This window comes from Cricetulus griseus (assembly GCF_003668045.3).
Source record: "Cricetulus griseus strain 17A/GY chromosome 1 unlocalized genomic scaffold, alternate assembly CriGri-PICRH-1.0 chr1_1, whole genome shotgun sequence".
In the NCBI taxonomy this organism is placed as follows: Eukaryota; Metazoa; Chordata; class Mammalia; order Rodentia; family Cricetidae; genus Cricetulus; species Cricetulus griseus.
Window position 1 is genome coordinate 219,929,322 of NW_023276807.1, and position 13,299 is coordinate 219,942,620.

At 39.5% G+C, this 13,299-nt stretch overlaps 1 protein-coding gene across 12 annotated transcripts in view; it reads right to left on the minus strand.

Moving 5' to 3' along the window:
• Hmbox1 (homeobox containing 1) overlaps nucleotides 1-13,299 on the minus strand; it is a 140,452-nt gene that overhangs the window by 87,950 nt on the left and 39,203 nt on the right. For all 12 annotated transcript variants that reach the window (XM_027390331.2, XM_027390329.2, XM_027390334.2 and 9 more), the window contains exon 2: nucleotides 3,054-3,133. In XM_027390331.2, the coding sequence (XP_027246132.1) occupies nucleotides 3,054-3,076 (23 nt within the window). In that variant the 5' untranslated portion in view covers nucleotides 3,077-3,133. The remainder of the gene's footprint in view (nucleotides 1-3,053; nucleotides 3,134-13,299) is intronic.

A 13,299-nucleotide genomic window follows, 5' to 3' on the forward strand; every position in this document is an offset into this window, starting at 1 on the left:
AGGAGCACTGACTGCTCTTCCAGAGGGCCTGGGTTTAATTCCCAGTAACCACATGGCAGCTAACAACTGTCTGTAACTCCAAAATCTGACCCTCTCACACAGACATACATGTAGGCAAAACACCAATGCAAATGAAATAAATTTTAAAAAAAGAAAAACAAAAAAACAAAACAAAATCCTCATTGCTGTTTTCATTTGGCAATACATTCTTTAATATTTTGCTTTTATTTTAATTAAACGAATTACTTAAAAAAAAGTGTGACAATAATGTATATATACAATGCCCTGACTACTGTGTTAATGTCACAGAAAACAGCACCCCACCACACTCCTCTCTATTCTGTGGTTCCCACAGTCCTACTTCCTCTCTTCAATGTCTGGGCCTTGGAAGGCCTTGGAGGGGATGACATAGATGTTATGTTTGGGGCTAAGCATTCAGCAGTCAATCAAGGTAATCTCTATGTGTCCTTCATGACTTCAGGGACCTCTACTGTGAAGATCAAATGACATTATCACTACTGTAAAGGTACACCTGGTACCTTACTTCCCACAGAAACCAGTTATACACTAACTGAACAACTAAGCTTCAATAATTTAGGAACTCACTGTGCAGTTAAGATATGCCGCAACTGTACATTAAGGACAGTCCTCTGAGGTTTGTTCACATTTTACCCACTCCTCAAGAACTATAAACCTTTCCAAGTGTGGTGACACAAAAGGCTGAGGCAGAGGGATTGAGAGTTCAGGGTTACCCTTGGCCATGTAGCAAGTTTGAGGGCTGTCTGGGCTACACAAGACTCCGTCTCAAAAAACCAAACAGAACAGTGAACCTAAGTGGAGGGAGGGGTTTCTTTGTGTGCCAATGAATTGTGTGATTTGTGAAACTACTTTGATTATCTCTTTATTTTTACCACATACAAGAAAGACCTAATTAAAAACATTCAAGTTTATAAACAGAGAGATAAAAATTTGGTGTCAAAGAGCCAGATGTGGTGGTATACACCTACAATCCCACCACTCAGAAGGATGAGGCAGAATGTTTGTGAGTTTAAAGCCAACCTGAGGTATAGAGCAAGTTCCAAGTTATTTTAGACATAGTAAGAAGCCAGTCTTGAAAAAACAAGGATGGGAAAGAAAAAGAAAAGAAACAGAAAAAAGACAAAGAAAGCAGCAGGCAGGCAAACAAGCAAACAAAAGGGTAGGTGGGGAGGGCAAAGGCCCAAAGATAAAGTGCCTTTCCTAGGACAGGGCTGCTCAGCAGAAACTCAGACGACAGTCCTATCATTTGGATCTCCTCCAGAGACTGCACTAAATCACAGAATCAATGTATGTGCGCTAGGGGGGCAGGTGAGGGCTTCAAAGGAAAACCTAAATAATAAAGAAAACCAATCTTAATGTCTATCTATTAGATTACAGAATTGTCAACCAAAACAGAAGGAATTTAAGTGAAACAGACTCCACCAAATTTTAGAAATTACTTAGGCTCAAGGCACTCTGCACACTAGATGCTAAAGATGCACTTAATGAGCTAATAGGCCCTTTATCTTCTCTAATTTCTGAAATTCCCGGAATACTTTTATTCTGAGGGCTATTTTGTATGAACTGGTGGTTACAGTTCATATTCCAGCACAAAAACATTCTTGATACAGCACCACCATCTCCATTTGTATCTCTCTGCCTTGACTCCAAAGAACAGCTAGCAACTACATTAGCTAATAGGCAGAACTATGTTACTAGCTGCCGCAGGGAAGAGAAATGGCTGTGGTGTCCTTAGGAGTTTGCACTCAAATCAAGCATTAAGAGAGCTTATATTCTGCTAATTCCTAAGAATGCAACTGGAGCTCACACCAACTCCTTATTTATTTTTTATTTAAATTAGAAACAATCTTATTTTATATATCAATTCCAATTCCCTCTCCTTCCCATCTTCCCATGCCCACCATTGACCCCCATCTCATCCCTCCTCTGCTCCATAGAAAGGGTGAGGCTTTCCATAGGGGATTATCAAAGTCTGTCACATCATTTGGGGCAGGGCCTAGGCCCTCCCCCATGTGTCTAGGCGGACAGAGTATCCCTTTATGGGGAATGGGCTCCCAATGTCCATTCGTACACTAGGGATAAACACTGTTCCACTACCAGAAGCCCCATAGACTGCCCAGGCCTCCTAACTGATACCCATGTTCAAGGGGCCTGGTTCGGTCCTATGCTGGTTTCTAAGCTGTCAGTCTGGGGTCCCTGAGCTCCCCCTTGTTCAGGTCAGCTGTTTCTGTGGGTTTCCCCAGCCTGGTCTTGACCCCTTTGCTCATCATTCTTCCTTCTCTACAACTCTCTTGCCAACTCTTAATCACCTACCTTAGCAGCTTCTAGGCTTTAAACAGTTAAAAGTAATGAATATGGGTCTGGAGAAGAGACTTGCAGCTAAGAACATTTCCTGTTCTTACAGAAGACCTGAGCTTGGTCCCTTGCACTCACATGGAACAGCTAACAACCACTCCGAACTCCAGCTCTGGAGGCCTCTGGCCTCCTTGGGCACCTGCACTCACTTCTGTATAACCACATATGCACATAATTAAAATAAAATGATTTTTAAGGAAATAATAAACACAAAAACTTTGTTTAAATGGAAAAAAGGTTAAAATACAATGTTGAAAGTAAAAATGGAGAAAGCAAAACAAAACAAAAACAAAAACCTCACAGGCCTGAAATCTCATTCCTCACCACATCACCACACTTGTTTACCTTGACGTCAAAGACATATACCATTTGAATAATTTCCTAAAAATGTCTTTGATCTTGGGCTGGCAAGGTGGATCAGAGGGTAAAAGTGCTTGCTGCTAAACCTGCATTTGATCCCACATGGAAGAAGAAGTGTACTACCTGTCCTGACCTCCAAACACAAGCCAAAGCAACTGAACAATCACCCCCACACATAGAGAAATAAAAGTCACTTAAACGAATTCTTTGAATTTCAAAGCATTTGTTATAAAATCTGAGTCACAGTCCTGACAGTCTCACACTACTAAAGCAACCGACAGAGTTGAGAAGATACTTACACCACTGGAAAGGAACTGAGCATACTTTACATGAGGCAGATCAGTGGCCTTTCCAGAGACGGCCAGCCGTATTTACCATTCTGTAGAATAAAGACAGAAAATTGAGAAGCAGTTATGTAACTCAGCACTGAATAAAAATTTAATTATGAAACTTTAGGATATTAAGAGTTAATATCAGCTAATCTATTTCCCCAAAATTATTTTGTAATTTTGAAATAAAATACTGAATTGGAGCAAAACTTATGAAACAAGAAAATAGAAAATGACACTAACAGCTTTTCAAATGATTCCCCTGGGGGGGGGGGGGAGACAATAAAAAAAACTTACCAATTTTAACTTGCTATTGGGAACCACTCACAAAAGTGGATCTAAACTTGCAATGAGGTATACACACTGTAATGGCATTCAACAAACCCTTAACTGGAGAGTAAGCTTTGGCCCTCATCCCTGCCAGGCCAGCATGCTCCACTGAGCGTGTGTCCGTCTGTCCCCCCCCCCACCCCAAGTTTCAGTTTTCTTTCCCACAACCCAGGCACTTACGAAGACTCTTATAACAAAGCAAGCCTCAGCCTAGCTTAGCTGCAGGTGGGTTCTGGGGTATACTGCTAAGTCTAATGCTTCTCTTGCTGCTAGGTGGACTCAATTTCTCTGAGTCTCAACTATAAAAAAAGGGGTAACACAGCTACTTCAGAGAGCTACTCAAGAATGTTTTTAGTTTTTAAGTCGGGTTGTTGAAGCACTTCACAAACTAACACTGGTAGTAGCTATTACTATCAACTTTTCTACCAATTTTTCTGACACAGATTACTAACACATCCAAATGAGTGACAGAGTAAAAGGCTGGCACATCAATATTCTGACTTGTATTGTTCTGTTAACTACTGAGACACTTCCACCTTCTTCAGTTCCAACCACACACACACACACACACACACACACACACACACACACACACAGAGAGAGAGAGAGAGAGAGAGAGAGATACAATTCATGTTTCAAGAATCAAAGACCAAAGACTGAATTTATCAGCTATTTCAAACCTTAATCTGTAGATTAAGAGATAGAGACAATTATTTCCATAAATTGCAAATTAAGATACAAATCAGAAGTTAATTAGTAAAAGTGTTGACAAGAAAGACTTTCACTGAAATATCCACCATCATTTAATTGTTTTAAGCAAGACCCAAGTGTCTACCTATGACTGATGCTCCTGATGGGTACACAGTCATGTCAGAAGCTTTGCGTAGCCACATACCCTAAACTGTTAATGAAGTTACTACTATAGTTAATTTTCTTGCTGATTATAAAACAAATACCTGTCTTTAAAATAAGTGTAAAGTACAAAGAAAATCTACTTTTGAAAATACTGATTGCACTTCTCAGCAAAAGTAACAAAATTTCTTCTTGCATTATATATAAAAATATATGCTCCAGGCAGAAAAAGACAATGGTAAAAAATAAAGCACAGCAACATACCTAATGACAAAATTTAGAAGATGGTAGACCTTCTACACACTTTTAACAAAGGCCAGAAACAGGTCTCCAATAGCTTGCAAAAGCAAATAATAACAGCACCTTAACAAAAACAGATCTAATAGAGCTCAGTATTTCTGCCCAGGGATAAATACTATTAAGTTTCCTGTTTTGTTTTGTTTAACCAAGGAAATGAACTATGTATAGCCATGTATAGATCTGACAAACTTTTTTTTTTAATTGCAAACGTAAAACAGTAACACCAAAAAGAAAAACCCCAAAAACAATAGGCAGGTTGTGGTGGCACAAGTCAGCAGGATATGCTGGAGGCTGAGGCAGGAGGATAATGAGTTAGAAACTAGCCTAGGCCTTGGTAGAGACATTTGCTATGCAAACTTGATGAGCTGAGGTCAATGCTCCAAACCCACATAAAAGTAAAAGAGAACCAACACCATGATGTCCTCTGATCTTCACGAATGCACTATGACATACGCATGAGACTGCCACCCCCCTTTCACCATTCATAGTAATCAATAAACGAATAATAAAAAAGACAAAAAAAAAAAAAAAAGACTAAGCCAGAATGATGGTACAGGCCATTAATCCTAGCACTCAAGGAGTAGAGACAGAGGATCACTACAAATTCAAGGCTAGTCTGGTTTACCCAGTGAGTGCCATGTCAGTAAAGAGTTGCAGAGTCCTGTCTCAATAAAACAAAGAGTGGGGCTGAAGAGGCAGCTAAGTGCTTGCCACACAAGCATGAAGAACAGCTTGATTCCCAGCACCCATGTTAAAAACAAAACAACAAAAAATTAATTAGCAAGTTAATTAAGTTAATTAAGTTAATTAAAAACAAAACAGCCGGGTGTTAGTGGCGCATGCCTTTAATCCCAGCATTCGGGAGGCAGAGGTAGGTGGATCTCTGTGAGTTCCAGACTCAGCCTGGTCTACAAGAGCTAGTTCTAGAACAGACTCCAAAGCTACAGAGTAACCCTGTCTCAGAAAACAAACAAACAAACAAAAACAACAAAAATAATTTATCAATAAAAATAATTAGTTAAAGTAGGCCAGGTACAGAGGTGCTCTTGAGAAGTGGAATGAAGGGTCTCTGGTGCCTGCTGGCCAGCCAGGCTAGCTAAGCAGTGAGCTCCAGGTTCAGTAAGAGAGAGAGACCTTGTCTTTAAAAAATAAGGGGAGAGCAAATGAAGAAGACACTTGATATTCACCTCTGGCCTCCACACCTGCTTACATACACACAAACATACAAATACAGAGAAAAAGGAAAAAAAAATTATGGAAATTTGCAAACATGTTGCAAACTCAGAAAGAACCTGGACCTAACTGCTTACTTAATGCACCCAACACATAGCTTGGAAAGTTAACAAGTCAGACACCTTCCCACCCTGTGCCTAAGATTGTTTTTATATACAGTCCAAGCCTCATCACTGTCATGAACAATTCTCAGCAACCTTCAACATCTGCTTTCCAAATCCAGAATAGATTAGCCAATAAAACTTTAAAGTAGTTAAGTGTATAAAATGATTGAATCACAGAATTAAAAAGAAAGCCCAGTTACCTGAAGAAAGAAAAGAGAACTATTTATTTACAGATACACAGAACAAAGCTGATCCTCAAAACTGTTATTGTTTATGAATTATGTTTAAAAAGGAAGAGGATTATGACATACGTGTACTTCCAAGTAGTTTTGTTTTGGTAGAGCTGAGGCCAAACTAGGCCCCATCACTCCACATCCCCAAAGTGAAGTAATTTTTTGTTAAAGACAAAACAACTAAAAGCTTATGCTTTAGAACATTAATCAGAGGTGTTTCACTCATGTCAAACATTTTTCCTTTGAACAGCTCTAGATAAATACTGCATTCTATATTTAGCATCTATCTGAGAGGCAGATGGTAAATGTGGGGTGAAGAATGGTTGGTGACATGTGAGAAAACAGATTCACACATACAGAAATTTAAAAAGCATCATGGTTAATATTAGGGATTGGGGGTTGGGGATTTAGCTCAGTGGGAGTATTTGCCTACTAAGTGCAAGGCCTTGGGTTTGGTCCTCAGCTCCAAAGGGTTAAAAAAAAGAAGAGGAAGAAGGAGGAGAAGATTAGAGCCATCCACAGTAGTTGATGCAATCCATCCTAGCACCTGGGAAGACCAGCCTGGGTCAAAGTGAGTTCCAGACTAGCCAGAGACCCTATGTGCCCCCCTACTACCACCATCCCCCAAAAGATATAAAATACTAATTCTAATTTCTCAAATAATTCCTCTAGGTAGTTTCAGACTATAAATTTAATGGCAATTCTCTCAGCCAGATTCACTGGACAAAGGCTTTATGTGAACCAATTTACTGAAGTTCACAATCACCTGAGGAACATTAAGACACTAACTGCCCAAGGTCAATTGGCTTTTCTTACAGAATTACAGGCTTCATCTTCAAACTGTAGGGTTAATGACGCCATGATTATTTCTGTATTGTTTCTCTGGAGCAAATATTTCATTGTGATAGGTGCCATGAGATGCACTGAGCATGTTCAGCATTCATGATTATACAGGCGTGCCACTTACCATGGAGGTTTTTATTCTGGAAGAAAACTCATCTGGCTTGACTGATACAGACCAAATTTCTTTTTTTTTTTTTTTCACACAACTTTTAAAATACCAACATGACACTTGCAGCTTCCAGGGTAGGCATTCCTATGGCTTTCTAGTTTACCCTTGCAGGACCTACTTGCAGTATGGTGGTAGGGCTTCCCTAAGGAGCAGGGCTCCCCAGACCCAACACAAGGCTTCCACAGAGCAACCAGGGCAGTGTCAGAGGCTATGAGGGAGGATCAGCAAACAGCTTTGGAACTCATGAAATATGAACTGACTGTCAGCATAATCACACTGGGTGAGCCTTGGAGAGGCAGAGCCCCAAGGACTATGTGACATGAGGATCTCATGCTGTTATTGAGCATAGCTCTGCTTATTGCCCTCGAGGTCACCATGTCCCTCATGAGTTGTATGAAAACTCTCAGGAGGTTTCTAGTCCCTAAATGGGCACTGTTACTGGTACTTACAATATAGTGATTGACTTTTTCCTAGCATCGCTGCTGGAGAAGATTGATGAATGATTCAACCACCACCCTCAGAAAGAATTTAGACATGTAGATTGTTAGTAAACTTAGGTTAAGATTTTTTGTTGATGGCTTTGATGTAGAAAATCTTGGGGAGCAATTTAAAGTTAAGAAAGGCTCACTTTTAATATTTGAGCGAGGGACTTGTTAAGGTCAAGGAACAAGAACAAAGGTAGCCCAGTTATTAATAGTTGATGGGCCTTTCTTACTAAAGATGGGTTGGTGATCAAAGACAATGATTAATTCCTTCTACCCATTTCTGCCCCCAGCTTTCTGATATAAAAACAAAACAAAACAAAAACAAAAAAAAAAACTGTTGATAACTGTGTGAACACCCTGAGGATTTGAGGATTTAAAGTAGAAATGACCGATTGTTTTTATATATAAGTTTAGATTTGGGATTCTTTTAAGATTTTTTTTAAAAAAGATCTCCTTTTGAGATAAATAATAAAATAATTTTAAAAAATAAAAAATAAAATAATAGATCTGTCTTTGTAACCACAAAATACAGCCTGCCAGCAAAAGAACTGGCTGAGAAAAATACCTTGTTTGCTTATACTCTGTTAATCTATAACAAGTTGCTTACACATGAATGTATGTAGGTCTTTGTGAATAATTTGTTTTTCACCTGTACTATGTAAAATGTTTAATCATGTAATGGAAACGAGAAACACGCTGTTCTTATACTTGTGTTCATTGTAATCATTCACTCAAAGAAAAATAGACTATACCCACATTGTAATTTTTATATTGTTTGAAAAATTTTGTGGGGTATATAAACTGCAGGGGAAAAAAAAGAAAGGAAGAAGAAAAGATACAGAGGGAAAATGCTGGGAAGAAGGGAAACATCCAGGTAGAAGAACATAGAAAAGCAAAAGAAAAAAAATAGAATGAAGAACTAAGCTTTGACCCTCAGAAAAGTCATCTGTGTGTGTATGCAGTTGTATGTGGAAGAAAAACATCAGGAAAGAGGTAAAGGAAAAAAATAGGAGAGCCCCTGTGTGGTGTGTGTGTGTGTGTGTGTGTGTGTGTGTGTGTGTGTGTGTGTGTGTGTGTGTGTGTGTGTGTGTGTGTATGTGTGTGTGTTCCCCTTTTCACCAGCCCCAGAGATTCAAGTCCTGCTCCCTCAGAGAAAAAAGTCAATTGTGTGACTAGCTGCTGACTGTGCTCCTTTTCAGTCCCTAACCTGCTGAGAGCTGGTTCTCATCAACAGCATCAGACAACCAGGTTCCCTGGTCCTAGAAAATCACTTTAGATGCTGTGCCCACCATGAGCCTTTTGGTGTGTTTTTCAGATAATGTATAGTTTGTTTGCACAGTCATTGAGCAAACACCTAGGGTACAATTACACTTTTTCTCAGCTTTCTTCTCTAAACTCTGCTTTTATTTTAAAAGGCAAAACAGTCACATATTTGCTTTTTTGCTAATCACACACCAAGTACTTGTAACTATTCTTTGTGTCACTACAACAAAGTAGTTACACCTGCTCTCAAAGTAGCATTTGGAACATAAAAGGCACACATTTATTAACAGAAAGAAGAAAATAAAATATCTCCATCTATATGGCTCCTGGGAAGGAGAACCTAGTTTACTGTAACTTGTTACTAGATATTCCCCAGGTGTATCAATACACACAATGAGAAGAGTCCCAGAACTGTCACACGCCTGACAGACACAGTCTCTATCACAGAGATTATTGGTCTTGATTACCTTAAAATGTGGTAATTTTGATCATTAATCAATATATTGAGTACTTTATAATCTCCTATTATTAATAGCATTTATCTGGTAACTCAACTTTGCTGTGAATTCAAGGAACACTTACCCCTAGTCAGAGTTGAGCCTGCATCTCTCCCTGTACATATAAAGTTAATAATATACTGACTGAAACCATCAGTAACTTCACAGCATCATCAGCACAGAGGTGACTTCTTTATGGCTTCCTTGTTCTGAAAGACTTGTAGCTGTATACTCTGCTTTGACTTCAGTTACGCTTAAAATCAAAATCTATGTATGAAATAGCCACTGTTTATAATATGCTACATTGGATTCCCTTCTATGGAGGTCTCAGGGTGTACCAATTACATAGGCTTGTTGCTGTTAAGCCACACATGACCCTATTCCATTCTTACTGAATTACTGTAAAAGTCAATGATACCATATAGAATATTCTCTTCATGTCAGGCTATAGCAGTTGTGCATCAGAAACGCATGGACATCTTTTACATGAGAAAAATCCCAGTTAACCTAGGACCTGCTGAGCTCAAAGTTGAGGTAGGAAGGAGTCTTTTTTTTTTTTTTTGGAGACAGGGTTTCTCTGTGTAGCTTTGGAGCCCATCCTGGCACTCACTCTGTAGACCAGGCTGGCCTCGAACTCACAGAGATCCGCCTGCCTCTGCCTCTGCCTCCCAAGTGCTGGGACTAAAGGCATGTGCCACCACCGACCAGTGGGAGTCCAAGATTTTTAAACAGCCTCCTTACTTGGAAACTACTGGCTTAAAGGACAATGAAAACTATACAATAACCCAATATCACGTATCTTGGGTGAAATATAATGCTGCCTGGGTATAAAGGAAAGTTGAGCATAGTATTATCAAAAATATCTCTTATGAGTCTGAAGCTGTAGCTCAGTCATAGTATATTTGCCTAGCACGCTCAAGGCCCTGGGTTCAAATATGAGCACTAAAATGCTAATGCATAGGAGTGTGTGTGTGAATACTTAACAAAATAGTTACTCATCATTAAAGGTAAATTTGATGCACCTAAGAGTATACATTCAAAAGGAATTCATATCAGATATTGGACCAGATGCCTTAAATGTTTCCAAACTAGTCTCTAACCTCTACTACTCATCTCACATAGCCAATACCTGCCCTAGCCAATCAGCTCCCTGACCCTTCTAAAATACACCTCCCTGCCAACCAGAGTGAACTCCTACTTACAAGACAGCCAATGCCTGCCCATTACAGTATTCTCCTATCATACTGTTATAGCATGTAACATGTCACTGTCCTCCCTACTAGAGTGGGAGCTTAACAGTAAGGTCTGTTGCCCATCAGATGTTGCAGTCTCATTCCCTAACAGTGTGTTGACTTTGCCAGCAGTAAACAAATCTTTGTTTATTGCAGAAATTAAAGAAAATGCCTATTTTCTTTCTTTTGGGGGACAGAGGGAGAGTGGGTTCAAGAGAGGGTTTCTGTGGCCTTGGCTGTCCTGGATTCACTCTACAGACCAGGCTGGTCTCTAAACTCACAGAGATCCACCTGCTGGGATTAAAGGCATGCGCCACCACCACCCTAATTTCAACTCTCAATCACAAAAGATAGTCTTAAATTTCTAATTTGGGAAGCACAAAGAGTCTGTAATACTAAAATTTAAAATATGTAACTGCTTTTCAGACAGGAAGCATGTATAAATTACACATTATAGAAGTAATCCATTTTTTTTCTTGAAATGTGAACAGTGTATATTCCCAGAGCAACGATTTATAATCCACATCTACACTACATTTAGAAGCAATCTGTGTTAAGATTAGAGGCCCCTAGGGCAGTTAGAACACTAAACTAGAATTTAGAAACAAAACAGCATCATGCTGTTTAACCAGTACCAGTCCCTGGAGTTCCCTACAGTAGGAACACTGAAAACCATGAGAGCAGAGCCCCTGCCACTGTGATCAGTAACTTTACAAGTCTAAAGGAGACTCTCTGACCTAAAACAGAATCTATTTCTGTTTAGCATACATCTGGAAAATTCTAATAGTACAATATAACAATTTATTCAGGGAATTAATCCCTAGCTAATGCTCATTCACTCGGGCAGAATAAAATGACGAACAATTACCAGAGCAAAACTTGTCACCCTGTACAACTAGAAGATCCAAATGTCCTCTTCATTTTGCACTTCCCTCAACCCAGCAGTTTCTTAATGCTTAATCACAGAAATAATTACAAAATTAAAGAAAGTGAATTCATTAAGCTACAATAGGGTAAATCACAACATCTTAGGTTAACTGATGCTAATGATCAGACCATATTTTCCAGTCACCTTAGTTTGTAAATGAAAACAAAAAGTTCTGATCAGTACACACAGAGCCTGCCTAGATGAGCCACAGCATCCGTCAAGCATTGGTAGAAACAAGGCCCTGCAATCATTAATACCTGTCTTTTGCAAATCTGAAATACTTCAGCAAAACCCAGGTGTCATTCTCAAGAAAGTTACCATCAAGAGTTAAGACTCCAGTCTCCAAGGCTCAATGGACGACAAAGTCCTAAATTTGATCATTACTAGCAAACACAGCTGACCTAGTCACTCATCTAACCAACCCTTTGATTTTTTTACTTCTGACTCTCAGTGCTCACTTTAACCTAGTTGCTTGCTTTTAGTTAGCTTTAAAATTCACTAAGTCTAGGCCAGTGAGATGGCTCGGCAGGTAAGAGGCAGGTTGTATAGCCCAAAGACCTGAGAACTGACTCCAGAAAAGTTGTCTCTGACCTCCACACATAAAGCGTGTGGCACACACATGCCCGAGCTCAACCCTGACACCCTCTACCCACAAATAATAAAAAAAATAAGCCCTCTCTATTCTGGGTTCTTGGGTATGGTAGCTCATGCTTGCAATCCTAGCACTCAAAAGGCTGACATAAGAAGATAACAAGTTTGAGGCCAGCCTGGGCTACACAGCCAGACCCCACCGCTACAGGGGATTTGAAATCACTAATTCTGGAAATAATGCTGCTAAACTGTATATCATGTGGCTCTCACTAGCTTCACTGTAGATAGTACCTGACATGAAAGTTAAAACAATTGCCTATGTTACTTTTCACACTTAAAGGCTATTTCTGCTAGCAATGACATTTCAATTGAGCCTGTGTGAGTATATATGTGTAGGGGGCTACAGCTTCCCCTACATGTATGTATTCATGTATGCATACATGCATGTGTATGAGATGTGACCTTCTGATTTCAGGAGGCAGAAAACTCAACATGTCCCCTTGAGAAAACTGGTGACTGATTACCACCTCCCTTCATCTTCCTCAACATCCTAACTCTCCTTTAGGGACAAACAGTCCCATCTCCAGTGAGGCAGATTTGAGACAGGCTTCCCACCTCCATGTCTGGCTATCTAGTGAGTCTTCCTTACACATTTATTTATTATTTGTTTATGATGGGGGGGAGAGACACACATATGCCATGGTGCATATGTGGAGGTCAGAGGACCTGTCTACCATATGGGTCTTGGAGACTATACTCAGGTCACAAGGCTTGGTGATAGGCAACTTTACTCACTGAGTCATCTGGCTCACAGAGGTTTTGTTTTTTTTTTTTTTTTTTGGCAAAACTTGGTTTAGTGACATGCATACTGTACTGTGTGATAGACAAAATGGTCCAGTCATTAACGCTAGGAGCCAGAAATCAAGTTCCCAGGTTAGTGTTTACAATGATCTACACAACAGATGAAAGAAAAAAAATACAGATATCTAGAAACATAAGGACTTTAAACAACACCAGTTGTAGATTTTACTGAGCTTAGAATATTACACATGTGCAGCATGAAGCCTTCTCTTGTCGTCATCGAGCAACCATTTCTGTTAATTGCTAATGTTTTCTGAAATACTATGCTATGAAAAACTGTACAACAAATTGGCAT